Genomic DNA, 26,390 nt, shown 5'->3' with positions numbered 1-26,390 from the left:
GCAGAGACTAATGTCTGTGCCCTCAGGCTGAGGCCAGCTAGCTTGCCCACAGATCCCATGATGCCTTGTGTTCTCTCTCACAGTAATTTAGCATTAAATCCATTTAGTTTCCCACAAGTAAATCCACTGAACACTGCACATACAGGATGTATATGGTGAGAGCCTGGCAGCTTCCATCACATGGAGGAGCAGGGAACATGTTATAAGTGGTAGAAACCATTACTACATGAATTCTATGCCTGTGCTGTGTGAAGACTAAGGGTTAATAGCTTCTCTGCACAGAGCTGATACTGCAGATGACAAGGTGATGGAAGGGAGCAGCATAAGGTGTAGAGAGACAGAGAACGTTCTGTAGAATCACTGACTGTGATGGAGGGACTGATAGGAAAAAGGGGAGATCTTGTACCTCACTATTCTGTGCAGGAGATATCTGCATTCACACATCCAGCTCTGCTTCAGACACTTACACATGACCTCCTCCCTCGTGAGCAGGGAGCAGCAGCTCCTCCCCTCCCATGAAACTGACTCAGAAACAAAGTGTAAACAACATAGGAATTCACAGGGCTTATCAGCAGAGGGAGAGGAAGCAGCCATTGCAGCTCTGAGGTAATGTTAAGGGGGATAGCAAAGAAACTACTGTGTATAGGTAACAAAGATAAAAGGCAAAGTTGTTTTACTTCCCAAGAGCCATTGATTTGTGGAAAAACAAACCTTTACAGTTACTCTTTAAGTATATAAAGTGGTGTAGAGTACTGTACTGTAATTTTAAAAATATTCTTAATATTCCTCTCCATTATGTCAGTTGTTATTCTTGTTTGAAACTGCATGCTAATGTGGCAGTTGGTGGCCCAAGGTTGTGTCCTAAACACCCTGAGCACTGCTAGCCCTGCCTGGATATCCCCTCTCTATTAGAGAGGGGGAATTTAGCCGTGTAAGAAGCACAGAGCAACACTGGAAGAAGAGGCAGGAATAGAAGTTCTTAAAATACACAACCTTGGTGCACTAACTACCTCTTTATCATTCAAAATAAACTTAGAATATCATGATATGCAGAATGAACATAAAAAATAAAGGTGTATTGAAAATCATATTTCTTTACAACATGCTGTCAGCAGTTATTAAAGCTTGGTGTAGTTAGTAGATTCCCTTTCAAGGGTTTTACCCATGAAATCAAGTTCTCAAATTTGAATCCACTATTGATGTTTACACAATAAAGCTCATTTTTAACCCCTTACCTTATAATTTTACTTTGTTTTATTCCTGTTTTAGCTGCTATAACTCAGTGATGGTCAGTGTAAAATACCAGCGGGTGGGCGGGGACTCTCTAAGCAGATACTTCATGATCCCTCTAGTGCTTTGAGATGCTGTGTGCTGACAATGTGCTTAGATTATCAGGGTCCAGCCTTATATGCACTTTAATTTAGCTTCTAAACCAATCTTCAAGTATCTGACCCACAGAAAAAAAGACATCAGAGTCATGAGTGGTGTGTGTGATAACACACACACAGAGTGCCTCCCATCCATGGATAAAGAACTTATCTGTAGCTTGTAGAGTAAACTCTCCATACTGCTTGCCAGCAGGAAGTGTCTATGTGTGAGCTGGTCTTGTAATGGAGGGGGGAAGGGCTGGATGGAGACAGGAGAAGCTATTCATAAGAAGACTCTTCCCTCCCCAATCATAGTCAGAAGATTTATGGTCGGATCCCGTAAATTGTATATACCAGGACTGATAGAGACAGGTTGGAATTATATCTGTGAAATGCTGTATTATTTGTGAATTTAAAAAATGTGTTATTTTGTTATCCTGAGTATAATTAAGAATCTTGTCTTTGTGGGAAAACCCCTTTAAGTTTACAGGAATTGTTTATTAAACAAATATTGTCATCTCTGAGATTAGTGTATTTTGGGTTTATTCCAAGAATGGAGAACCGGCTTCTCAGGTCATTGCTGTTATATTTTCAGTTTTATTTGACAATGTTAATGTGTTTTTCTTACAGTGCCAAGAAGTCATCCACGATTCACTAAAAGTTGCCCAAGCTTTAGCAGACGATGTTGATTTCCACACTTTTCCCTTCAAAGACTTTGGCAAAGGTTTAATAAAGAAGTGTAAGACCAGCCCCGACGCTTTCATCCAGATAGCTCTGCAGCTTGCACATTATAGGGTAAGGATCTGTAGTTTTTATCGTTATAACACATCACCTTTCACTGTCATGTTAATCTTTTTAGATGTTGTCTGCACTTAAAGGAAACCTACCACTGCTGATGGTAGGTATTAGCTGTAAACACCGGGCACCAGCTCAGGGTGAGCTGGTGCCGGAGCTTACCTTTGCTAGTATTTTAAACCGCTATATCGCGGTTTAAACACATTTTGATGAACAGCCCCGAGGTAGCTTCGGCGCTGCGCGGGGCCTTGAGCGCATGAGGCCTCCGGCACTTCCACGTGGCTGTAAATCAAAATGTGTTGCCACTAGCAAAGGTAAGCTCCGGCACCAGCTCACCCTGAGCTGGTGCCCGGTGTTTACATCTAATACCTACCATCAGCAGTGGTAGGTTTCCTTTAAGTGTGCCTTCAGTCTCAGGCTACAGTAAGGAGTCCTGTCTAGTAAACTCTGGTGGGGGTGGGTGCCTACAGAGTTGGGTGCCATCGGTTGGCCACCATTGGCCTATAGTGTACCAAAATCTGACATTTTTCTAGCATAATTTAAGCCAAAGAGTTAGATCAGACAGTCTTAAGCTACCACAGATTTCTGGCAAAATAGCATTTTGAATTTGTTTTTGGAAGTAGATTTAGAGAACAGTATGGTTATTACATTTACACATTACAAACGTGTTGCATGTGACACAATTTTACATGCCCATTCATGTCATTTAAAAAACACCCTAAATGGGATAACTTTCAGTGGAATGTTATGATCAATTTTCAATAAAAAGGTAGAATTAATTACAGATGCTAGGAGTTGTCAATAACGGATGGTGTCTGAATAGAGCCAAAAACCTGAAGGAAACCTACCATGAGGAATCCACTATCAGAAGTAGACATAATAGTAGATTCATCCTGCCTGCCTCTGCTCTAATCTGGAACCTAATTTAAAGGTATATTCCCATCTGGGCATTCACATTTAATTTAATTCATTTGCCATATGTAAACATTTCTTCAATTGGATGTTATTTAAATGTGTATATACGTGTGTGTGTGTGTGTGTGTGTGTATATATGTATATATATATTGCAGATTAATGAAACTGAATGTGAATGCCCAGACAAAAATACCCCTTTAACTTGTTAAAAACTTTATTTTAGTAATATGTAAATTGACTGCAGAGGCTACTGGGGCAGTACTAGTCTGGTCAGGCACTGGGATCTAAGGCTACTCCACGCCCCAGTAGCCTCTGCAGTTAAGAGAAGAATATTGGATCCTATTGATGGATTCGATAGTACCAGTGAATTACTATTACTATACTGTACCTATTACTATATGACCTTATTTAACTAAAGTTAGGTTTTATTCATCTTTCCCAACTAATATTTTGTATTATTTGTGTGTGTGTATGTGTATATGTATATATATATATATATATATATATATATATATGTCGCACTGCAATTTTGCTTCTTTAAAATGTGTTTGGTACTTTGTGCAGCAGCAAAACTGTTTTCCCTTTCCAAGTTTTCTATTCTCTCCTCTTTCTGAACTGTGTTATTTTGGGTGTTTGCCTCATGTATTAGATAAGCTATGACCAGAAACGCGCCAAAAAGATTTAACTGACATAACACTGAGCTTTGTATTGCTGATTTGTCTTATCGATTTTTGGAACAAGAGTGCTCGAACTCTCTACCATTTGTTTTTGTTGCCTGCATACAAATATTGTACTTCCTAGTGTCACCTTTTTATATTCTGTATACTGTTATGTGTAATGTTTTACTGTGTTGATCCTGCAGTTCAACCGACTTCTTATGATACAAGGACTCCCATCCACTGCACTGTTCTTGTTCCATGTGATCTCACCAGCACAGATGGAGCTCACTCTCTGTGTAGCCAGCCTTAGGGGGATACTTATTTTACTACCAGGCACATACACCAGCAGTTCATATGCCGAGACTGCAATAGCTCGTAGTTGAAGTATATATTTAAAGGGGTTGTCCACTTTCAACAAATAATTTATATTGTTTGTGTAAGGAATCCTACATTTTAATTAAATCTTTGAAGCTTTTTTGTCTCTTCTTTATCCTCCTGCTTGCTGCAGGGGACATCTCTCCTAACCCAGGCCCACACCCCTTGAGGTCCACACCCTCAGACTTTTCCACCCATTCTCTCTTCTTCTGGCTGTAATATACCATCCTCCCAGCTCACCCGACCAGTTTCTTGACCACTTTGCCTCTTGGCTTCCTCGCTTTCAATCCTGTGGCATTCCAACCATCATCATGGGAGACTTTTTACCTTCCTCTTAACACTCCTGTTTCCCCACCCACCTCTCAGCTCCCGACAATTGGTTGACAATTTAGCATTTTAAATTGTCAGAAATCTAATGTTACTCTGATTCACTTTTAACTAAACTACTGTAACTCCCTACTAATTGGTCTTCCACTCACTAAACTCTCTCATCTACAGTCTATTCTTAATGCAGCAGCCAGGCTCCTCTTTCAGATCAAACTTACACTGATGCCTCCAGTTTGTGGCAATCACTGCACTGGCTGCCTGACTCCTTTCCAAATTCAGTTTAAAATAATAACCCTCATCCACAAAGCTCTGCATAATGCTGCACCTCCCTATCTCATTTCAGTCTCCCAATCCATGTTCTTCTATTAATTAGCTATGTGCGATTGTTTAGCTGCTAGCAGAGGTCTTAACGTTCCTCCCAGGCTAATTTCCATTTTTCATGTTTTCTGGTTTCCATGGGAAACCATGTAGTACAGCTAGAGATGACAGGAGGCTTGTTGAGATGGTCTGTAGGGCTTGTAGTGATGTCACAAGTATGTTACTCATAACATGCTTCAGGCCAGCCAATTACAAACAAGCTGGACTGCATCATTTGAAAGTACTTAGTTCGATGAAAAGGACCTGTAGTGATGTCACAAGCATGTGAATCACATGCTTCAAGTGGGCCAAATACAGTTAAGCGGTTATTATCACACAGCTCTGATCACTCTCTGTGTTAATAACAGATTGTGCACCGGCGTGTCCGGAAGGACAGGAAATAGAGATCTAGAAAACGTTTGCAGTGTTAATTCAATGCTAATGCATTCTTTTACATCACATTAACATTCCGCTTACAAAAAAACAAATGTGAACATAATGTTAATGTACACGTTAACATTTTTGTAAACGCAGATGTTAACAGCAATGTAATGTTGTATCGCGTTTCAAAACATAATGTAAATGCCAAATGTGAACTCGGAGACCAGATGTGTTGATAATGGCATCTTTGTATAATTTTTGTGAAGTTGTTGGAGTGAAGATTATTACCAGATTATGAATAACTCAAGGGCAGGTTTTTGTATTATCACAGAAGATGACTTATGTATTATTGACCTGTCTTTTTAAGGATAAAGGAAAATTCTGTCTAACGTATGAAGCTTCGATGACTAGACTTTTCAGAGAAGGAAGAACAGAAACCGTGCGCTCATGTACTATAGAGTCCTCAAACTTCGTCAAGGCCATGTTGGATGCCTCTAAAACAGTAAGTATACAAATAAGACTGCTTTCACACTGTTTGTATTGTGCACTAGACAAATGCACTGGTGCACATGGCAAATGGGCCATTTACTCAAAATAGCACAGAAACATTCTTTGGACTTTTGTACATTGGTATACAGTTTTTTTTACTGTACAAATACACCACATATTAACTCCATTTGTTTATGGCACACAATTGGGCAGATTTATCATAAGTGTCTGAGGTAAAGCTGTTCTAGTTGCTGATTGGTTGCCATGGGCAACTAGAACAATTCTGCTCTTCTGATAAATCTCCCCCAATGTGTATAAATGATAAATAAGAGGATGGCATCAGTGGCTATTGTTTATATATCATCTAAGCTCCAGTTTTGTTAATGTATTTTATGATGGATAACTATGCACCATTCTTGCTGACAGAATGAAGACAGACTGAAACTCTTCAGATGTGCTGCAGAGAAGCACCAGCTGCTCTACAGAAATGCAATGACCGGGGCTGGGATTGATCGACATCTCTTCTGTCTCTACGTAGTGTCTAAATACCTGGGAGTGGACTCGCCTTTCCTGAAAGAGGTATATAATACTGAAATATGATAATGAATCTATCTATGACTGAACCACTGTACTCATTGAGTACCCAGAAATTAATGTCTGTGCCTTTTCCTAGGTTCTTTCTGAGCCATGGCGCCTCTCAACCAGCCAAACACCTATTCAGCAGGTAGAGCTATTTGATTTAGTCAATCACCCAGAATATGTCTCATGTGGCGGTGGCTTTGGACCCGTAAGTAAACTTATTATACACCAGGGATTAAAAACATATAAATTTTAAACATGTATGTAGTTAACTGATTGCCTTCAGGCAGAATAGGCCTTCTAGATAGGACCATGTTTTACTCATATCTGTGTGTGTGTATAGTGTGTGTAACTAAAACAACAAAGCTATTTTTCTAAATTGTAGTGCAGTGATGCAAATTTAACTTTGTAATATACTTTGTAAAGGATGAAAGCTTCTTCGCCCTATTTTCTGCTCCTTTCTTCTGCTATGAGTAGTCTTTAAAGCTATGGCTGCAGCTATACACTTTCCATACCCAGAGAAAATTTGCAAATGATAATTCAGCTCTGTAAAAAGTAAATACTTATCAGCTTCTCTTTATCATCTGAGAGTGTGAGATTGGAAGGGAAATATGACATGGAGAAGAAATAAAGTTACTATTATCTGTACAAATGGATTCATGAAACAGTGATTTAGGATGGGTTTCATGGGAAATGGGCAGCATTGGAGGCCCTGCAATGCCAGATTGAGCTATGCTTGTGCACCAGATTCTGCATGGTGACAATGTGCTTAGATTATCAGGGTACAAGGTTTAGCTACACTTTCATTTAACTTCTGAAGATTCTACTAATATCTGACACAGAAAAAGAGAGATGTGAGAGATCAGAATCATGAATCATCAGATCTGCTATGTTACCTAACCAAATACACACTCAGCATTGCTATACCCCCCCCTACCTTGGGACATGAAGTGCCTCTTGCTCTAATGCTCTCTGCCTCGTGCCCCTCTTTCCCTGCTCCTCGTAGCCAAGGACAAACAAAATATACAGATATATAATAATAATAATCTTTATTTATATAGCACCATCAAATTCTGCAGCGCTTTACAAACCACAGATTGGAATTATGTCTGTTAAATGCTGTATTTTGTTTACATTGAATTAAAAGTTTTATTTTGCTGCCCGATATATTTGAAAAAATTCTTTGTGGTAAACCCCTTTTAAGCTTTTTTATTAAATAATTTCTAGTACACTACACTAACCTTCTAGTGTATGACTGTTCACCCCCCCCCCCCACCCCTTTTTTTTTTTTTTTGAACATGCATGGGATGTTGGAATAACTGTAATCGTCAATATACACTGGTATTGGCTTAAGTTCATTCATCTTAAGTTCAATCATTCATTTATCCCTCCATTTTAGGGATACAATGTCCTTACATATGATCATACTGCATGATTTTTTGCATGATTTTCCCTCTTGTTTCACCCCTTCCCCCTTAAAGCAGGGGGAGTAGTGAACAACCGCAGCAGCCAGTGATTGGCTGCTGCCTATATTCAGGGTTTCTCCATATATGGATAGTTACATCACTGGGGACCTCCCAGAGTGTACGCTCAGCAGAGATCGGGGTGGATGCAATACTATTGCATCCTTTCCCCATATGCTTTCATGGCTTCCTCGGATTGTATATGTCTCTCAGCAGGAGGAAGCAGGATGTAACAATGTAGCTTGCTTGTGTTTCCTGCTGAATGTGATTTCTAATGTGCAGGCAGAAAAGGTTGCCTCCACATGCCAGTATAGTTTTATGGATATGTTCAGTGCTTGTTACCTTTCCTGGCTTATACCCTGATCATATCCAAAACACAGATGTGATTGTAGACTCACTTGGTTTGTACATTGATCTTACATGGGGCAAAGGTTTGTTCAATGGTTGTTCAACCATCAGTGTCTATCTCAAATGGATGACCACCTTTACACTTCCTGAGGGACAATCAGAGAACTGTGATGCATTTTCTGGCAGGAAGGCTGTTCCATTCACCTTTTGTATATTGATGAAATACTCTAGTAACTTTAAAGGGGTTATCCGAATATCTGCTTAGGAATAATTTAGGCCCGGGCTTGGGCGGGCTATTTAAAAATAATAACCGTGTACTTACCTCCTCCTGCGCTGCTGATGTCCTGCACCGCAGTCCATCTGATCTGTGCCCGGTTTGTCTGGAAGCTCCCATCCGACACCATCTCCCAGCCCTTGCAACCCTGAGAGATGGGGACGGACTGGAGAAGCCAGCCACCTTGCCGGCCAGAAGCTCCCTGTGCTCGTCTTCTGTGCCCTCCTGTAAACAAACAGGGGCATGGATCAGACGGACTGCGGCGTGAGACATCAGCGGCGGCGGAGGAGGTAAGTACACGTTTGTTATTTTTAAATAGCCCCCCGGATAACCCCTTTAAAAGTATGCAATAATGTATCTCTATTAGGGTCCGACACAGGAATCCTTATATTACTTAGTTTATATTGACATAGTCTATTTTTAAAGAGCGATTTTGGCAGGTTTGGATCTTTTTTTGCTTATTATAGTGTTACATGATTCTTCTATGTATAATTAGATGTTTTAATTAGCAGTAGGAAATGCAGTAGCCATGAGCCATATTTTATACGCTCCATGTCCCCTCCATGTGTATCACTATTACATGGCTCGCAGCAGGAAAACAATGTTTCTGGTGTTCCTTGTTCCTATGTCTGTTTCCTGTTTTTACAGGTGGCCGATGATGGATATGGAGTCTCTTACATCATTGTTGGTGAAAATCTTATCAACTTCCATGTGTCCTGCAAATTCTCCAGCCATGAGACAGTGAGTTTCTTGACTTTCTGCCAGAGATTCCTCCTCTTGAATCATCCCTCAATTACATGAAGTCAGCACTCACAGAATCAGGGAAAATATGCATAGTTTTCTAGGGTGGAATAAGGATAACCACGCCTCTTTTAGCTAGAATCAGACATTAAGTGCTGACATAGGGTTCCAGCATTCTTGCACTGTAGTAACAAAAATTTGTATCTACACCATAAAATCTGGAAAGCCAGGTAGTAAATATGACAAGTTTAAAAAGCAAACAATATGGTTGAAATTCAAAGCAGCTGGACATGCCTGGGCTTGGCCGTGTATGGCACTTGAGAGTTCCCTGACTCCCTGAGAGCCCTACCATTTTCTTCATTGCAAAAGCAGCTGAAGCTTTCCTTGAGATCATAGCTAGTCTTTACCACATCTCACCAGAAGTCACAGGAGCTCTCCCTCCAAACTCCCTCGTAGACCACCTAATTCTTCTTTTTCATATAGCAATAATCCCAGAATGCCCTTACAATTCTGTATCAGTCCCCCCTTCCACAATGACCACAGTAAGATTCACAACAAGCAGACTTATTATTATACTCTAATATAAGGACAGAGCTGCATTTCATGTCATGTTTCTACGGTTAGACTGTTTGGACGCCTGGTTCTAAATTGTAGGATAATGATATTTTAATAGTTTCATTGTATGTTGAATATATCCCACAATTTCTCCTTCTACTTCTGCACGGGGAGTAGTTAGTCGCCTGGTTCCTTGTGATAGTACAGTACACTGATCTGCATTAGGAGTCGGCCTTTTGCCCTGCGTGGTTTGAAGGTGCCTTCACATTTATCTTTGTGTTTTCCCTCTCTGCAGGATTCCCACCGTTTTGGCACAAACATTCGACAAGCTTTGCTCGATATTCTGAGCCTGTTCAAGCTGGATAAGAAGTAGAATGTTTCCTCTCATGCCAGTCTTTCAAGCATCTTACAAGTTACCTTAAAGGAGCAAGAAAAAAATGCAACAATAAATTGCTGCCAAATACAGGGACCATTTTGTTTCACAGCCACAAAGACATACAATAACTCAGCAGACTGTAAGAACTGCCTTACATGCAGTACAATCATGGCAGCAAGTGGCCATTCACGGACCTCACAGGTCTATGAGGGATGCAATCCTGGTGCAGTCCTATGGCTGACAACTTATTGTATGAGGTGCAGTGTGACTGAGCATCATGAGAGGGGAGCTAGAGACTGGACAAGTCCCAAGTGTGAGCTGGTGCCTTACATGTTCTCTTGTTCTTATTGCTTATAGTGAAGCGCAGTGCAATTGTTGTATGCCTTTCACGTTTGAGCCATTCCTTTGGGCTCCATCCATTCTCTTTCCTTGGATTCCCTATACCTCATTTATAGTTTGTCATTTTTTTGGCTTGCTTTATTGTTGTGGTAACTTTACAGAAGTATTTGATCAGCAGTTTCTGTTTCTTTTTGTGCTTTTATTGCTTTTGTTTATTACCATTATTCTATTAACAGACCAATCTTTGTTTTATAATCTATTCATGGAATACTTTCTGTTTACTTTAACCTAGGTATATTTTCAGCTTTTTCAGTACAGAATTCTAAGTTAATGAAGGGCAAAGGGGCCCCTGTTTAGTGCCCACATTTGGTAGAGAGGGATTACAAATAGTATATCTCTAGAGGATCTGACATGTTCATCTCTATAGAGATGGGCATGTGCAATGCCTGATCTAGTGATGCTGCAGGAATTTTAACACCAAGTCACCATTTTATTCTATTCTCCTGATGGTGCATCAGCAGCAGAGTACCACAATGTTGATCACTTTTCAGTCACCTGGGTGTATTATATGTTTCTTATTTTACCTATTAGCTATAACCACAGGTGGTCCAGGTAAATGTACCCATATCACCACTATCACATTTCCATCTAAAGCCCCTTTGTTTTAGAGCCGCAGACTCCTCTTTTTATCATTGGTTACTACATTGCTATATTTTGCTTCTTAATGGCCACTAACTCCAGCATGGTTTGCCTTAAAGGGAAGATGCAAAAATTCACAAAACTCCTACTACAACAATTCCAGGACATTGCAAGTACTAGATTTACATTATATTTATTTAAATTGCCATTGCAGCACAATAGAAAAAGAAAAATATACAATCCTGAAAAAATGTATCTGTACAATGTAAAATGTCTAAAAATTAATATTCTTGTGTTAATATGGATTTTAGTGTCTGGTTAAAATTACCTGATAACATATTTATATACATATACATATAAAAAGACAATCACTTTGCTGACAACTTTTGCGTGTTTATGGCGACAAGGAAAAGGTATACGGTAACTTGAATAAATTTGATTGAATTTGTTTATTGAAGGCATTATTCACTGACCCGTGTTTAAAGACCTGAAAGTGACACACATTCTCTACATAATAGCCCAAGACCTGAGATACTTCTCACTTCTATTCTGTATATTGTATCTCACACTTTTTCCATATCCTCAATTATCAAGATCTCCATTTCTTCAGGTGCTGGAGACATTTTAGGGTGAATGGAAGCACAGTAGTAGAATTCTTGTATATTCCAGGGTGGGGCCACTAATTTGAAAATAATCTTCAATCTTTCTTTTCCCTCACGGCAAAGTATTGATAAATTATTCATATATGAGGCAAAACTGGTTGAAAAAAATGAAGACCTATTATATTTCTTATTATTTCTGTTGTGTTGTTTGATGTGGGAATTGTATCCATACACAAATCCAACCTCCATTTCTATTTGTACCTCATTTTTATTATTTTACTTGAGTTTTATACCTTGTGTTGCCTCCTGAGGTAAAGGACAGGTTTGTTACACATCATTTCTGATCGCACATTATTTGACTTTGGACATTCAGTTTATCGCCACTAGTGAGAGTACAGTCAGTGATTTCACCAATAAAAGGGCAGCTTATTGTTTCACAAGTGAAGATGGGTGGCAAATAATTCCATTGCTGAGGCCAGTAAAAGGGCAGCTTAGCAATTCACTAGTGAAGCGTAGATTATCCCTTATATTATGGTGGTGTTATGTTGTGGACACAGCCGTTCATTAATCAGTATTTGGGCGACTTGATATTTAATTAGCAACACCAGTAACAAGTTCAGCAATATGGGATATCACTTATGACACTAGTGAGGAGGCAGCTATTGTTTCATTGGTGAAGGAGAAACATAAAATTCCACTATTGGCATCACTAATAGCATCCAGGGACCCAGCTAATCTTAATTTGCTGCCATATTATATAGGATGACTTTACAGTGAAGATATTTAATGTCAGCTTTCTATATTTAATTGCACTCTGGAGCAACTTATGGAACAGTTTTTTCTTTTTTTTTTTTGCATGACTCACACATTGTTCCTTTATATATTACATGTTTTCTTTACTATTACATACAAATTGCTTTTTGGTGTTACTTGCTTTTTTTGGTTCCTGTTATGAAAAAAAAAATGTATATTTTGTTTTTGCCATTATCAATGCAATTTCACTTTAAGAAGGACTCAATGGCAATAAAAAAGCCTATGGTTAAAGTGTGATGTATTTGTGATATATGTCATATTGCCAAATGTTACTTGTATTGGGGCCACGTTAACATTCCAAAGCACTAGGTCCTGCTCCTGAAATCCCCAAGCATCTTAATTGATTAATATGTTTGTTAGACTCCATTTAAATGATATACTAACAACAGCTTAGTTAGGTAGCAGCCCTGGAGATCTGTGTACCCTACGGTATGATTACACACAAACCTACAGGACTCTAACATTGTCTGCAGCTTTGTATGGTCAGAACAGCTGATGAATCGAGTATAAGCCCAGGGTGGGAAATGCATTGGTCACAGCCTTCCAGTATATAGCAAGCATGTCCCCTGTAGTATATAGCCTACCAGCCCCCTGTAGTATATAGCCTACCAGCCCCCTGTAGTATATAACTCGCCAGCCCCTGTAGTATATAGCTCGCCAGCCCCTGTAGTATATAGCTCGCCAGCCCCTGTAGTATATAGCTTGCCAGCCCCCTGTAGTATATAGCCAGCCCCCTGTAGTATATGGCCAGCCAGCCCCCTGTAGTATATGGCCAGCCAGCACCCTGTAGTATATGGCCAGCCAGCCCCCTGTAGTATATTGCCAGCCTCCAGTAGCATATGGCCAGCCAGCCCCCAGTAGCATATAGCCAGCCCCCAGTAGCATATAGCCAGCCAGCCCCCAGTAGCATATAGCCAGCCAGCCCCCAGTAGTATATAGCCAGCCCCCAGTAGTATATAGCCAGCCAGGCCCCAGTAGTATATAGCCAGCCAACATTTTTGTGCTGAAAAACTCGGCTTATACACAAGTCTAAACAGTAATGGAAAAGGGAGATTTTCTCCTGACGTCCACCACAGAACTGACAGGAGAAATTCCCCACCTCCTTGGGACAGGAAAGAATATGGAACACTTTGAAAGGTTCTCCCCTTCCATACCTCAGTCCCTGGAGTAAAATTGAACTCTTCTCCTGTTGGTGCAGTTGTAGTGTAGGAAAGCGTGCAGCCTACCCTGGATCCTAACTGGCACTCCTGTCAGAGGGGAGACAGGCCACAGGACTGTTGCAGGGAGCAGGATACATGAGGCAATTGGCCTTCCCCTGTCTCCTGATGGTAATACTGTATGAAGATACGTCTGGGCAGACAAAAGCAGGTCTTTGACCTGGTGTGGTGGAGTTTCCCACAGGCGGATGGCTCAGTATTGCTGGGAGAGTTCTGGGATAGGATCTCTCTCTCCGGTTCCTTCACTTCAAGCTTCACCATCGAACCACAGGCTCATCAAGTGACAAACCTTCAAAGCTGCAGAGACTTTGAATGCCCCTGTGCAGGTCGGTCCCTCCTATGAGACTATTCCCTTTTAGACTACTTGACTTGCTGTGGTAATTACTAAGGGTAAAACTTTTTGTGTTTATATTTCTTATAGGAGGCGACTCAGCCTAAGCAACCCTCTAAGGAATGTGGTAAATGCTGAAAATCACGGTCATCGTTCTATTAGATAGCGCTCTATGCCAAGTGTATACAGAATGTTCTGGCAGATGAGTTGCCATAATTATATAATAATATATAGATGTTTATAAAGGATAAGATTTGCACTGCAATCTCAAGAAGAATAAACTGATCAAGCTTTATGTAAACTAGAAGATAATGACAAAGTTGTACAGGCAGTTAGAACTATGATGGATCCGGAGGATCCTGACTGGGTGAGAAGAAAATTAGAGTTCAGCCTGTAAATGAAAATGTAGGTTTGATAAAGAAATGGAAAGATCCTGAAAATTTAATGGTGAAACCAGAACCCTTCAAATGCAAATATCCGTTGAGGAAGAGGATGCAACTCTTTGGAACAAGGTCCCAAATGTAGTTGCCCCATTTATAAGAAGTCGTCCCTTTCATTTGAAGATAAGGGTCTACTAAAGGACCCTAAAAGTGAGAATTGCTCATGAAGAAATCTTGGGAAACAGAAATCTTGTACAGAAAGATGCATGTGGATGTGGTTAGAACAATTCACAGCTGGAACTCCTAGAGATGAAATTTTGTCTTCCTTGTCCCTTTTCAAGAAGACTACAAATTATATTGCTGATGCTATATTGAGATGGCTGTCTTGTGAAGAAATGTCAATGTAATACCTATGGGGGTCTTCAGGACGGATTTCCAGAGAACATAGTGGAGTAGCTATGACGTTGCCACTGGTTAATCCACCAGATTGATGACAAATCGCCATGTCAATTAATGATGCACTAATTTGTTTTTTTCTAAAATCCACAGAGAATCCGTAATGTCCTGGAGTTAGAACAGAACTGTGGCCTACCAGCAAAAGGCCTCACTCATAACATCTGCTGGGGGACTCTTGCTTTTCTTCGTCGACACATAAGGCCTACAACGGAACCCACGCTGCTGTGACACTTGTGGCCTACCTACACCCAGCTACTGCGGGTTCCCCAGATGCTCCCAGATCTTAATGTGTCATGGCAGGGTGTAACATAACATATTACTAAAAAAAAAAAAAAAAACCTCCCAATACTGGCGACATGTTATAGGACTGAAAGTTTATTGGAAGTTGAGACAAGATAGAAAACAATCAGAGAGAAGGAGAAGATTGCCTGCTGGCTCCCAATTCCTGGATGTTATGCATTAGATGCTCCTGTTGCTTCTGAGTAGAACTCTCTGGAGATATAAAAGACTCAATCCGTGTGTCCATGTGTAAGACGGTTCTCTGCATGCTCTTGAGTAAAGTGCTCGCTGCGTCAAAGTTCACACAAATTTGAGCCACACCGTCTCTGTAAAAGTAGTTGTGATAAGGATTGGAGAAGATGATCACAGCCCTAATTATCAGCAAACTATAAGATTATTGCAGAGTAGGGCTGGAAATACATGCAGAATTTGGAGCAGTTTGAGGTGTAAAAGTAAATGTAGTTTCTTAGTGGATCTAGTAGAATGGCAAATGTATTTTCTATTCTATTTGAGTCTTCTACCAATTTTGGCAGATAAAGATGCCAAAAAATCTGCAGTCATACAGGGGAATGTATTAATGAAAATACTTCTATCATAAAGATGGTGAAGCAGAATTGTGTTTCCGCTCAACTCTATTGGAAGGTTTTCTAAAATTAGTTTCACCTGTGCCACATAATGTTGTGTTCCACTTAGACACTTTTATTTTGACTACATATAATAAATTATAATTAGATTGTAGTCAATAGAGTACATAGGTAAGTTCCTTGATATGTAAATGATTCCTCATGTATTCTCCATTGCTGTAGCGCAGAGAGAAGTCACTTATTGAAACTTATTTGGCAGGGACCTATCCCAAAAATTAACCACCAGGAAAAGAAGCTTGGCACCTTGAAAGCCATGTAGGGATACTCTTCTGAAAATTGCATTTTCATGTTCTTGAGAACAATTTTTTGTGGGTGATTCTAACATGCCTTACCTGGTGGTACTGTTCGTTTGGTGGCTGGTTCCCTTAATGAAAGTTAAACCAAGCTAAATGTCTACAAAGCTATTTGTGCAACTAGGTTCATGTATGGTAACAGGTCCTATGTAACCTACAACTGTTATCTGAAGACTCAATAGCCTTTCCATTAACTTCCCCGTACGTCACAACAAATAGGGGCAACACTGCACAAGTTTCAGCATTCTTACCAAAGGAGTTATTTAACAGGGTGACCAGAAGAAGTTTTTCTTCCATTTACAACTTCCTACTTCCAATGTTCCAAGTTTTGTGGCTTGAGGCGTGGACTACTCAGCCACCTTGAAAGGCACTAGTGATTCTGAGGCATTATTATCATTTCAGATGACACACGAGTCAATGTTTTGTTATAAGAAACCACTATTGCTATGAACGGGAAGTTATGTCATGAGAAACCTTGTAGGGCAGGGAAGAGGACCTTACAGAGTCTTGGATGCATAACTGATTGGGACCTTTCTTTAACGCCACATTGAGTAGTGATAAAGTCATCGCATACCTTATTTCCTCCATTGCACTCATGAGTATTGTCATCTCTTGCTTCTCTACTTCACCATTGGACTCTGCTTCATGCCGTGAGGTTTCCATGCTATGCTGCAACTCTTTTAATCCACCAGACAGGGAGGCCATATTTCGGTTCAGATCCCACAATAGAGTGGTATCACTCCTGCATTCTCCACTGTGTGGGAAGCTTTGAAAGGCTGACATATCTTTCAGGAATTCATATTTCAGATTATTCAGGCTATCTCTTTTCTTACAGATGTCTTCCATCTTCTTAGTGATACGGTTTAATTTTTCCTTCAAGAGAATGACTAAACTAAGATTCTTGTGTAATAACATTATTGATATTGCAATTACAGTTATCATGACCCTACCAGGTGTTAAAGGGGTAGTCCCACGAACCAAGTTAGGCCCTATCCACAGGTTAGGGCCCATGACCCTGATTGGTGGGGGCACATGACCATTCTGCTCCATATATCTCAATGGAGCCAAAGGAAATTGCGAAGCGCAGCACTCAGCGATCTCTGTCAGCTCCATAGAGATGAATGGAGCAAAACGGTCATGCACGACCGTCTACTGCATTCACTCCATGAGCGACAAGGGGTCCTAATGATGTACCTGGGACCCCATTGGACCCCTCGTTCTCCTGATCTGTAGGGGTCTCATCACTGAGATCCCCACTGATCAGCAAGTTGGGGCCTATCCTGAGGATAGGCCTAACTTGGCTCGTGGAACAACCCCTTTAAGGGTTTAAAAGGGAACTCAATGGTCCAGATATACCAAAACAGTGCAATCTTCCCTATGTGCAATTTGCCTGTGTAGTGTCCAGGGTGTGCCAGAATTAGAATTTCTGGCGCTTGTTCTTCATGAATCTGGCGCCTCCTATAGAGCTCCGATAGAGTGCATCACCTTTTTTTGTGCACCTTTAACATGGGCCGTGCTACACACTTCTGTCAAACTTTGCATATTAAATCTGGTGTGCAGTCTGACTGAGCACCGGAAAACCCATTTCAGTGCCGAAATTGTTGTTGCGTGAAGAATAGTGCAGCAGTAACCACGAAACGTCCGGGTGCGGCACAAATGTGGCAGACGCTTCATAAATACATGTGCAAGCAGTTTACACTTAAAAGAAAGGGCAAAGTCATTATTAAATGTGAACAAATGTGTCCTTTTAATTATATTGGACATAAGCAATCTCTTGTCTAAAGGTTTCCTTAAACTAATCCTCCATAAAACTGATTGGGTTATCATCTTCTCAGATGGAGACATCTTACATTTGCCCTTCCAGATCAATTTTCCAAATCAACTAATGTCTTTTTCATTCATTTTCTCATATTGAAAGGGCTTTCAATACTTTTTGGAATTTAAAAATCTTAATGTCCGATATCCTGGTTTGTGCTTGTATCAGTCTGTGTTTATCACTACATCTCTTTATAACAAGATCTCTTCCCTGAAGTTACCCATCTATTGGTGACATTTCTTCCTCTAACTCTTTTCTCTCTGGGAAATCCAGGCTGGCCAATGACAGTGATCTATGACCCTGGGGGGTAGATCCTACTATACCCCCCCCCCCTTTTAAGTGCGATCTAATAGGAGAAGGAGGAAGAGGTAGTAGAGTGGATGAGCAGTAATAGTGCGGAGTAGTAGTTGACTTTTGCACCTATTTTGCAGTGACAGTTTTACACTGCCTGATTTTTCATAAAAATCCAGATGTGGACGTATGGAAAAGTTGCACATTTTAACTCAACGGCGGCTTAAAGTCACAATTTTTTTAAGCAAATAATCTCCAGTCCAGGGGTTACTTTTTTGAGACTTTTGTGCAGCTTTTCAGACAAAAGTCTCCCAAAAACTCACATACCTCATTTACCAAACACTAAGGTTATTCGGGCAAGTTCAAAAACAATACATGCTTTCATACTTAAGATAATTGTCCCCTCATGTCTTAACTGCCTGTATCTCTGGTTACATCAGCCTGATATAACGTGATGTGCATGGTTCTAGGTGCAATGGAGCCCAAGAAAGGGGAATCTGAAGTGAATCTCCCACTTCAGCCTCTATTAGTGACTCATCTCAGGTAACTGTTCTCTGCTTATTTCCTTATGACTTTGCAGAAGCTTTATAGGTACATGGTCAATAATTCACATAAGACAGAATTCTAGAAAAGATGTTTCCTACCTTCCCTTGGGGCGCTGCTAGTTTAATGTGGTAAAAGTAGATGTTGATTTCCCTTTAAAATGTTAGCCTTGTATGGTGGCTATATCCATGTTATATAATAAACCTTCAAATATTATTTTTCTAAGTTTTTATGTTCAATCAACATTTATTGGTGAAAAAGAGTAACAATTGCGAATAGAATTTCCAAGGCATGAAGGGTGGTCTCGCAGGACCCCAGCATTAAGATACTTTCTAAGTTTTTATAAACCCCAACATAACCCCAAAATAAATATTACCTCCAACTTGTTGCACATCTTATCCAGCTCTTCCACCTCCTGTTGTCTCTGCTCCAAGCTATCACTTAATGCTGCACTTTCAGTCTACAAGCACAAATTAGGAAATCATACACTGGCAACAGGTAATAATAAACCTATGCCACGTACAATAATATGTGATGCATTTGGTTTCAACACAAGGAGTATTTAAGAATAAATTTTAGTTTCTGGCCCTCAGTATCAGGCAGCAGAGCAACATAAAATTTAAATAAAGTATACTGCCACTCTCCTCTGCTCTTGCACAAAACTTGGTTACAAGAAAAAACTGGCAAGATTTCAATGGCAAGTGGTAAGAGGCAGATGGTTTGCTAAACATCAGGTATTATAACACAGGCTTTGGATGAAAATGATGCCAAATTGTGGCATCAGGTTATCTGGTAGATGACCTTTAAGGATCACAGTAGAAACAACATCACATAATTCTTATTGAGAAATGTGTATTATACGTAAGGATATATGACTCTGGTATAGACCCTGGCTTACTGCACTATGGTACCCTTAGAAAGAGAAAGGGTTTTAATATGGAAGCTAGACACCCATGTGGTGTAGTATAATGTTTTATGGTAACAAATATGGTTATAAACAACAGACCTTAATGCGGTGAACTTTCTGACTGAGTTTAGAATTTTTTCCCTTTAGGTTGATGACAGAGTCCTTAGCAAACTTTAGGCCAGAGTTCTTCATAGTATTCTGAGAGAGAAACAACACACACAATTAGATTGCCATAGCAAAAACACATTTAATATGGCTACAAGTCAATCTTTATGATTTTTTAAAGATATTGATAGACCAGACATTTAGCACTGCAGGGATTACTTTTTTATTTGTGTTCTAGGTAAGGTGGAGATATAAAATTTTTAGTTTTTTTTTTTTTAACTATTCATGCCCCCTAGGTTGTTTCCACCAAGGGGATTTGATTGCTTATACAATGTCCTGCAATACAACTACGAGGGCGGTTCAATAAGTACCCTTGTGAGAATTGAAGACACCAATATATATATATATATATATATATATTTTTTTTTTTTTTTAAATGTTTCAACATAGTCCCCTTCTAGAAAGATACACTTCATCATTCATACCCAACGTTCCTGACATTTTTTTAACCCCTCCAAAAAATAGGATTTGTCGAACTCCAAAATACGCCTCTTTCTTGGCAATGACTTGCTAAATTTTTTCCACGCAAGCCATTTCTTTCTCCCACGGTACCAGATCGGTTGAAACACGGGGTGTGCGGCAGCAATTCATAACGCAATTCATGCAGTTTGGCGGCGACAACTCTAGTTAAATGTGCTCAATTTTGTGTCAAAACAGTCCAATAACTCACTGTAGTATTGTCCAGTGCTCGTTCTTCCTTTTTCTAAAAAATCCATGAGGATGACGCTGTTCGCATCCCAAAAAATCGTCGCCATGACCTTTCCGGCCGATGGGACCATCTTTGCCTTCTTTGGAGCAGATTCGCCGGGAGAAATCCATTGTTTTGATTGTTGCTTAGTTTCTGCTGTGTAATGATGAATACAGGTTTCATCAACGGTAACAACGCAATGCAAAAACTCCTTTGAATCTCAGTTAATTTGCTCCAAACACTGCTTCGAAGTTAACAGTCGCATCCGCTTGTTCTCCACCATGAGCAATTGCGGCATCCATCAGGCCGACAATTTTTTCATTGCAAACTTATCATGTAAAATATGAATTGTTGTTCCGGTTGATACACCTATGGCCTCTGCTACTTCGCGCACTTTCATTCGTCGATCATGTCATGGACATGTTATGTTTCCTCGGTAACCGCGTCTGCCGGGCATCCTGGTCGCTCCTCAACAAAAACTGATGTTCGCCCATGTTTAAATTCATCGAACCAATATCTAACTGTGGTCATAAAGTATATGGCGAAGTGTCCCCATAAACAGCATCCAACTTTGCTTTTATCTCCTCACATTTTTTCCCATCCAAAAACAAAAAGCAAATTATCGAACGATACTGCTCTTTTTCCATCTTAGCAAAAATCTCGAAACATGTCTTACTCAAATGGGTGCCAAATACAAACTAACCTATCAATCAGTCTGCAATTTGTTTTGCTGTCATTTGATAGATGGCAGCACACGATGATAACACTAACTTTCCTCAGGTGCGCCCTCTGTCGTGAAACACAGGTACTTATTGGACCGCCCTCGTATATTGCAGTATGTTGCAAATAATCTGTATCTGTATTAGAACCTGCAGTTCCAGAGTGAATAGACTTCCAGCTATCTTAGAAATAAATACCCAAAATAAGTGGGGCGACAAAGATGGCACTGTGCATACCAATCGCGGGTGTCTGCTATATAATACTGGAGAGAACTAATATGGAGCGGTTTCAGCCAATACACAATCTACCAACCAGACTGTATTTCAGCCTTATTCCCTTGGACTGGCCTGAACTACAAGCCCCTAAGCCAGCAGCCTACTAATGCTACATTGGTCAGGTGCATGGATCTATGAGTAAGTGCACATGGTTTATTATGCTTGATTTTGATGGTCGATTTCCTTTAAAGACCCGGGTAAGGAAGGAGTTGTGGCCAAGTTGAACTTTTTAACCAGAACCCATAAGTCATTACCTATGTCCTCATACCCAAGGATAAACTCATTTGTTTCCAATTTTTTGTAAGTTAAAGGAAACCTACCACTTGTAGTGGCAGGTTTCCGATGGCAATACCGGGCACCAGCTCAGGGTGAGCTGGTGCCGGAGCTTATTCTAGTTAGTGTTTTAAACCGCGGTATCGCGGTTTAAAACACTTTTTAAACTTTATAGCCGGCGCAGGCAGGTACGCGCTCGCCGCTTACCGTGCGCGCGGCTATATAGGAAGTGAATGAGAGCCGCGTGCACGGTAAGCGCCGAGCGCGTACCTGCCTGCGCCGGCTATAACGTTTAAAAAGTGTTTTAAACCGCGATACCGCGGTTTAAAACACTAACTAAAATAAGCTCCGGCACCAGCTCACCCTGAGCTGGTGCCCGGTATTTCCATCGGAAACCTGCCACTACAAGTGGTAGGTTTCCTTTAATGTTCTCAAAGTAACTAGCCAAAACAAAAAAGCATGATACCTGTGATTTTGCATGCTCTTCCCTGCCTTCTGAATCTGAAGAAGATGACTGTGTATTTTCTGATCTTTCAAACTCAAAGCTCTCAGATTCGGTTAAATTTAATACAGACACATTGGTGGAGGCTGAGGATCTTTTCAGCTGAAGACTCCAGGACATACTGTCATTGGCTTTAGAGCCCTCCACTCTGTAGGTTACAAATAATTTGCATATAGAAGTATGTTTGATAAGTCTATTTGAAATCATTTAAAATTCAACAAATTTCAAACTAGCAGTACCCTAAAAGATGGCTTGATGTAGTTGGCTAATATTGACGCTGACGCCTGTCCCCATAACCAATCCCAGTAAATGTGAATGGGAGACATAACTGTTTTTACAGCTTCCACCTGCAACAGGATCACAGAACCAATGGCTCCATCCCCAGGTTCCTGTTTTTACACTGCGATAAACAGCTGATCGACATTACTGTTCTACAGGAAAGATAGGACTTATTGCATTATATATAATTATGACCTGCTAAATCTGATTAATCTGATCTAATTTTTTAGCGACTTTTCACCAAAAATTCTCAATGATTCTCTTACAATTATTTTAATTGCCTATTTGTTTAAAAATGTTAAAAATCTAGTGAGATTTGCCAACCGACTCCACTTTTCACTTTATCCTACTTACACCACATTCTTCAGGGGAATCCAGATGTGGTTGACAGATTTATGAAGAGGGACCTAAAATTTATGCAAAATTCACTTCAGTCCTTCCTGGTGTAGTACATATTTACAATTTGGTTTGGTGAAAATTTGCTACTTTTTTGTGACTTTATCAAAAAGTCTCAAATACAATATAAACCCTTATATGCCACATTTGGCAATCTAAGCCATTATGATACATATGACATACATAAAGCTCATGAGTCTTAAAACTGTTTTGGAGGTCAAGAAGGCAACAGAGGGATTAGGAGTGCTGCAGGGGGGCGTGATGCCATGCTGAAAGGGGCTCCGGTAATACCCCAAGAGCCTTTCAGCGACATCAACAAGGATAATAGCTAGCTGATTCCTTCTTGCTTTTATCTGGGATAAAGATATGTCTGCATTAAGTAGTAGATTTAATGATAAATCCCTGCAGATATTTTAGCAGATCTAGTGGAGCATGTGAATGCCATGCTAATACATCTGTAAGATGCCTTAATCTCTTTAACTTCTGTGTAAAAGGTATCCAACCACCATTTGCCTCAGAAACCAAGGTCCAAGTGCCACCACTTCCTAATAACTCTCTCAGCTAAACCCTTTTTTTCAAAAACTTCAACAAAGCTTTACCATGGGCCAATAACACAAGGCAGTGCATACACAGTTCAGACTAATCCTGGCTATTTATTACAAAGAAAAAGCTAAGGGGAGTGCTGGGGACTGTAGCAATATAGGACTGAAGGTTCATATATTTATATTTCTTATACAGCAGCCTAGGTGAGTTTGTATACCATCAAACAAGAAATAACAGTATATATACAAAGATGACACTTATTATCTGAAACACAAATTTTATTCACTACAGTCCAGATCTTCACTTCCAAATGGAGCTGTGGAGATGTACTGTGTATACGATAAATTAACAATCTCTCTTATTAGTGGCTGTTTCATTAGTGAAAGGGTTGTGTGGGCAAACTACAGCTATCAGACAAAAGGTAGTAGCAAGGTCCAGGCACTAGCCTTAGGCTACATTCACATATACGCCCCCCCCCCCATAGTCGGCAATGGGCGCACGGTGCCCAATGGGAGCAGTGCGGTGCAGCACACGTGAGGCTCCCTACCCTGTCCTATCTTTCTCCGGAATCCTGCGCTGTGCGCCATATATTCCTATTGAAAGGGGTGGGGGTGAGCGGCGCTTTCCCCCTCCTCACTCCCTGGCACTGCCTTGTGCCGGCCGTGCTACGGTACTCCGGGCAATGTGAATGTATTCTCATTAGTAGAAGCACAAGGTCTATCTTTTATTTGCAGAAACAACATATATATATTAGATTGTAAGCCCTCATATGTATGGACTTCCCTCCACTTGTGCCAGTTCAGTCTATTATGGGGTCTTTTTTACTTAGGCCCCTTTCACACTTGCGTTTTTCACGCGCGTTTTCTGCGCGTGCTTTTGACGCGCAGAACTTGCATTGCACTCTGACCCATTGTAATCAATGGGTCTTTTCAGACTTGTGTTTTTTCTCACGCACACACTCGCGTGTTTTTTGTAACGTGCGTTTAAATCTCGACATGCTCTACTTTTGCAAGTCACTCGTGTGAAAAACGCACCATACAAGTCTATGGAGATGCATCAAAAACGCATTGCACTCTGAGACACACGCAAGTGCAATGCAAGTGCAATGCGTTTTTCACGCATCAATTGCCATAGAAAAGATAGAGCTCAGTCCTGAGTCCATTTCACGCGCATTTTCTGCGCGTGAAAAACGCATTGAAATTGCATTGCAATTGCATCAAAAACGCGCGTGAAAAACTGAGACACTGAACAAACTCTGACTGAAAACTGATTGCACTCTGATGCAAAATGCGCGTTTTTCACTGACCAAACTCTGATCGCACCCTGATCAAACTCTGACGTGAAATGCAACGCGAGTGTGGAAGGGGCCTTAGTTGTGTTTGTTTTTATACTGTGTATGTAACCCCCCTTTTGAATATATATCACAATGTAATTAATAATAATGTACTGGAAAAGCATTACTAAGTTACAAATAGCACTGAATAGTGATTTGTTAATGCGGAGGTTGAGATAGAAGGTCTTTATCCTGTTGACCATCCTTTATGTAGCCCTGCATGGAGTGTTCAAATAATAACACAATACCCAATAAGCTCTATTCTACATTTCAGAAGTGTGAATTGTACATTTGCCTGTGAAATGAGACAACTTTTGGTCTTCTGTGCTTGTTAGGTAAATTAAGAGGTGATTTCACTGCTATGGCCTCCTTTTCTGCTCCTCTTATTTCTTTCGACTGGAAGATGGTCTTCAACATTATTTCTATGAAGGTCCTGATTGAAGAAATAAGTGGTCAATTCCTTCAGATCTCATTCTTAGAATAATTATACATTGGTTCTTCACATTTCATACTATCGACATGTAAAGTGATTATAAATTACAGGAGAAGGAGAATAAAGAGGTGGATATTATGTGACTACCTCAATGTAGTTTCAGAAATGAAGTGTCCTATGTGCCCACAGCAACCACTTAGGCCCCTTCCACACTTGCGTTGCATTTCACGTCAGAGTTTGATCAGGGTGCGATCAGGGTTTGGTCCGTGAAAACGCACATTTTGCATCAGAGTTCAATCAGTTTTCAGTCAGAGTTTGTTCAGTGTCTCAGTTTTTCACGCACGTTTTTTATGCAATTTCAATGCGTTTTTCACGCACAGAAAATGCGCGTGAAATGGACTCAGGACTGAGCTCTATCTTTTCTATGGCAATTGATGCGTGAAAAACGCATTGCACTTGCAAGTGTCTCAGAGTGCAATGCGTTTTTGATGTGTCTCCATAGACTTGTATGGTGCGTTTTTTCACGCGCGTGACTTGCAAAAGTAGAGCATGTCGAGATTTAAACGCGCGTTAAAAAAAACACGCGTGTGTGCGTGAAAAGAAATGCAAGTCTGAAAAGACCCATTGATTACAATGGGTCAGAGTGCAATGCAAGTTCTGCACGTCAAAAGCACGCACAGAAAAAACGTGTGTGAAAAACGCAAGTGTGAAAGGGGCCTTAGAGTTCCAGTACCATTTTCTAAACATGCACACTTGCGTTGCAGATCACGTCAGAGTTTGATCAGGGAGTGATCAAGGTTTGGTCAGTGAAAAACTGACATTTTGCATCAGAGTGCAATCAGTTTTCAGTCAGAGTTTGTTTAGTGTCTCAGTTTTTCACACGCATTTTCAATTAGTTTTTCACACGCAGATAACGCGCATGAAAAGGACTCAGGATCTTTTCCATAGCAATTGATGCATGAAAAATGCATTGCACTTATATTGGACTTGCATGTGTCTCAGAATGCAATGCGTTTTTGATGCATCCCCATAGACTTGTATGGTGCGTGATTTGCAAAAGTAGAGCATGCTGAGATTTAAACACGCGTTAAAAAAAGTGTGAAAAACAAATGCAAGTCAGAAAAAACCCATTAATTACAATGGGTCAGAGTGCAATACAAGTTCTGCACGTGCGTGAAAAACGCAAGTGTGGAAGGGGCCTAAAACACATACTATGATAGGTTACTCATTTG

The 26,390-nt window shown here is 40.3% G+C and overlaps 2 protein-coding genes across 4 annotated transcripts in view; one reads left to right on the top strand and one right to left on the bottom strand.

Moving 5' to 3' along the window:
* The window catches only part of CPT1C (carnitine palmitoyltransferase 1C), a 58,218-nt gene extending 45,593 nt beyond the window's left edge, over positions 1-12,625 (top strand). For all 3 annotated transcript variants that reach the window (XM_072110294.1, XM_072110295.1, XM_072110293.1), the window contains exons 14-19: positions 1,998-2,162; positions 5,544-5,678; positions 6,092-6,244; positions 6,339-6,452; positions 8,978-9,070; positions 9,921-12,625. In XM_072110294.1, coding sequence (XP_071966395.1) covers positions 1,998-2,162; positions 5,544-5,678; positions 6,092-6,244; positions 6,339-6,452; positions 8,978-9,070; positions 9,921-9,998 — 738 coding nt within the window. In that variant the 3' untranslated portion in view covers positions 9,999-12,625. The remainder of the gene's footprint in view (positions 1-1,997; positions 2,163-5,543; positions 5,679-6,091; positions 6,245-6,338; positions 6,453-8,977; positions 9,071-9,920) is intronic.
* A 2,510-nt stretch (positions 12,626-15,135) lies between these two features.
* The window catches only part of TSKS (testis specific serine kinase substrate), a 32,319-nt gene continuing 21,064 nt past the window's right edge, over positions 15,136-26,390 (bottom strand). Inside the window, exons 3-8 of the mRNA XM_072110292.1 lie at positions 25,015-25,158; positions 22,139-22,322; positions 19,651-19,749; positions 19,021-19,104; positions 16,569-16,867; positions 15,136-15,383 (exon numbers count right to left, since the gene is read on the bottom strand). Of these exons, the coding sequence (XP_071966393.1) occupies positions 15,185-15,383; positions 16,569-16,867; positions 19,021-19,104; positions 19,651-19,749; positions 22,139-22,322; positions 25,015-25,142 (993 nt within the window). The 5' untranslated portion in view covers positions 25,143-25,158 and the 3' untranslated portion in view covers positions 15,136-15,184. The remainder of the gene's footprint in view (positions 15,384-16,568; positions 16,868-19,020; positions 19,105-19,650; positions 19,750-22,138; positions 22,323-25,014; positions 25,159-26,390) is intronic.

Source organism: Engystomops pustulosus, chromosome 6, assembly GCF_040894005.1.
Source record: "Engystomops pustulosus chromosome 6, aEngPut4.maternal, whole genome shotgun sequence".
Lineage (NCBI taxonomy): Eukaryota > Metazoa > Chordata > Amphibia > Anura > Leptodactylidae > Engystomops > Engystomops pustulosus.
The sequence above is the reverse complement of the archived record's forward strand: the minus strand, read 5'-3'. Positions and strand labels throughout refer to the sequence as shown.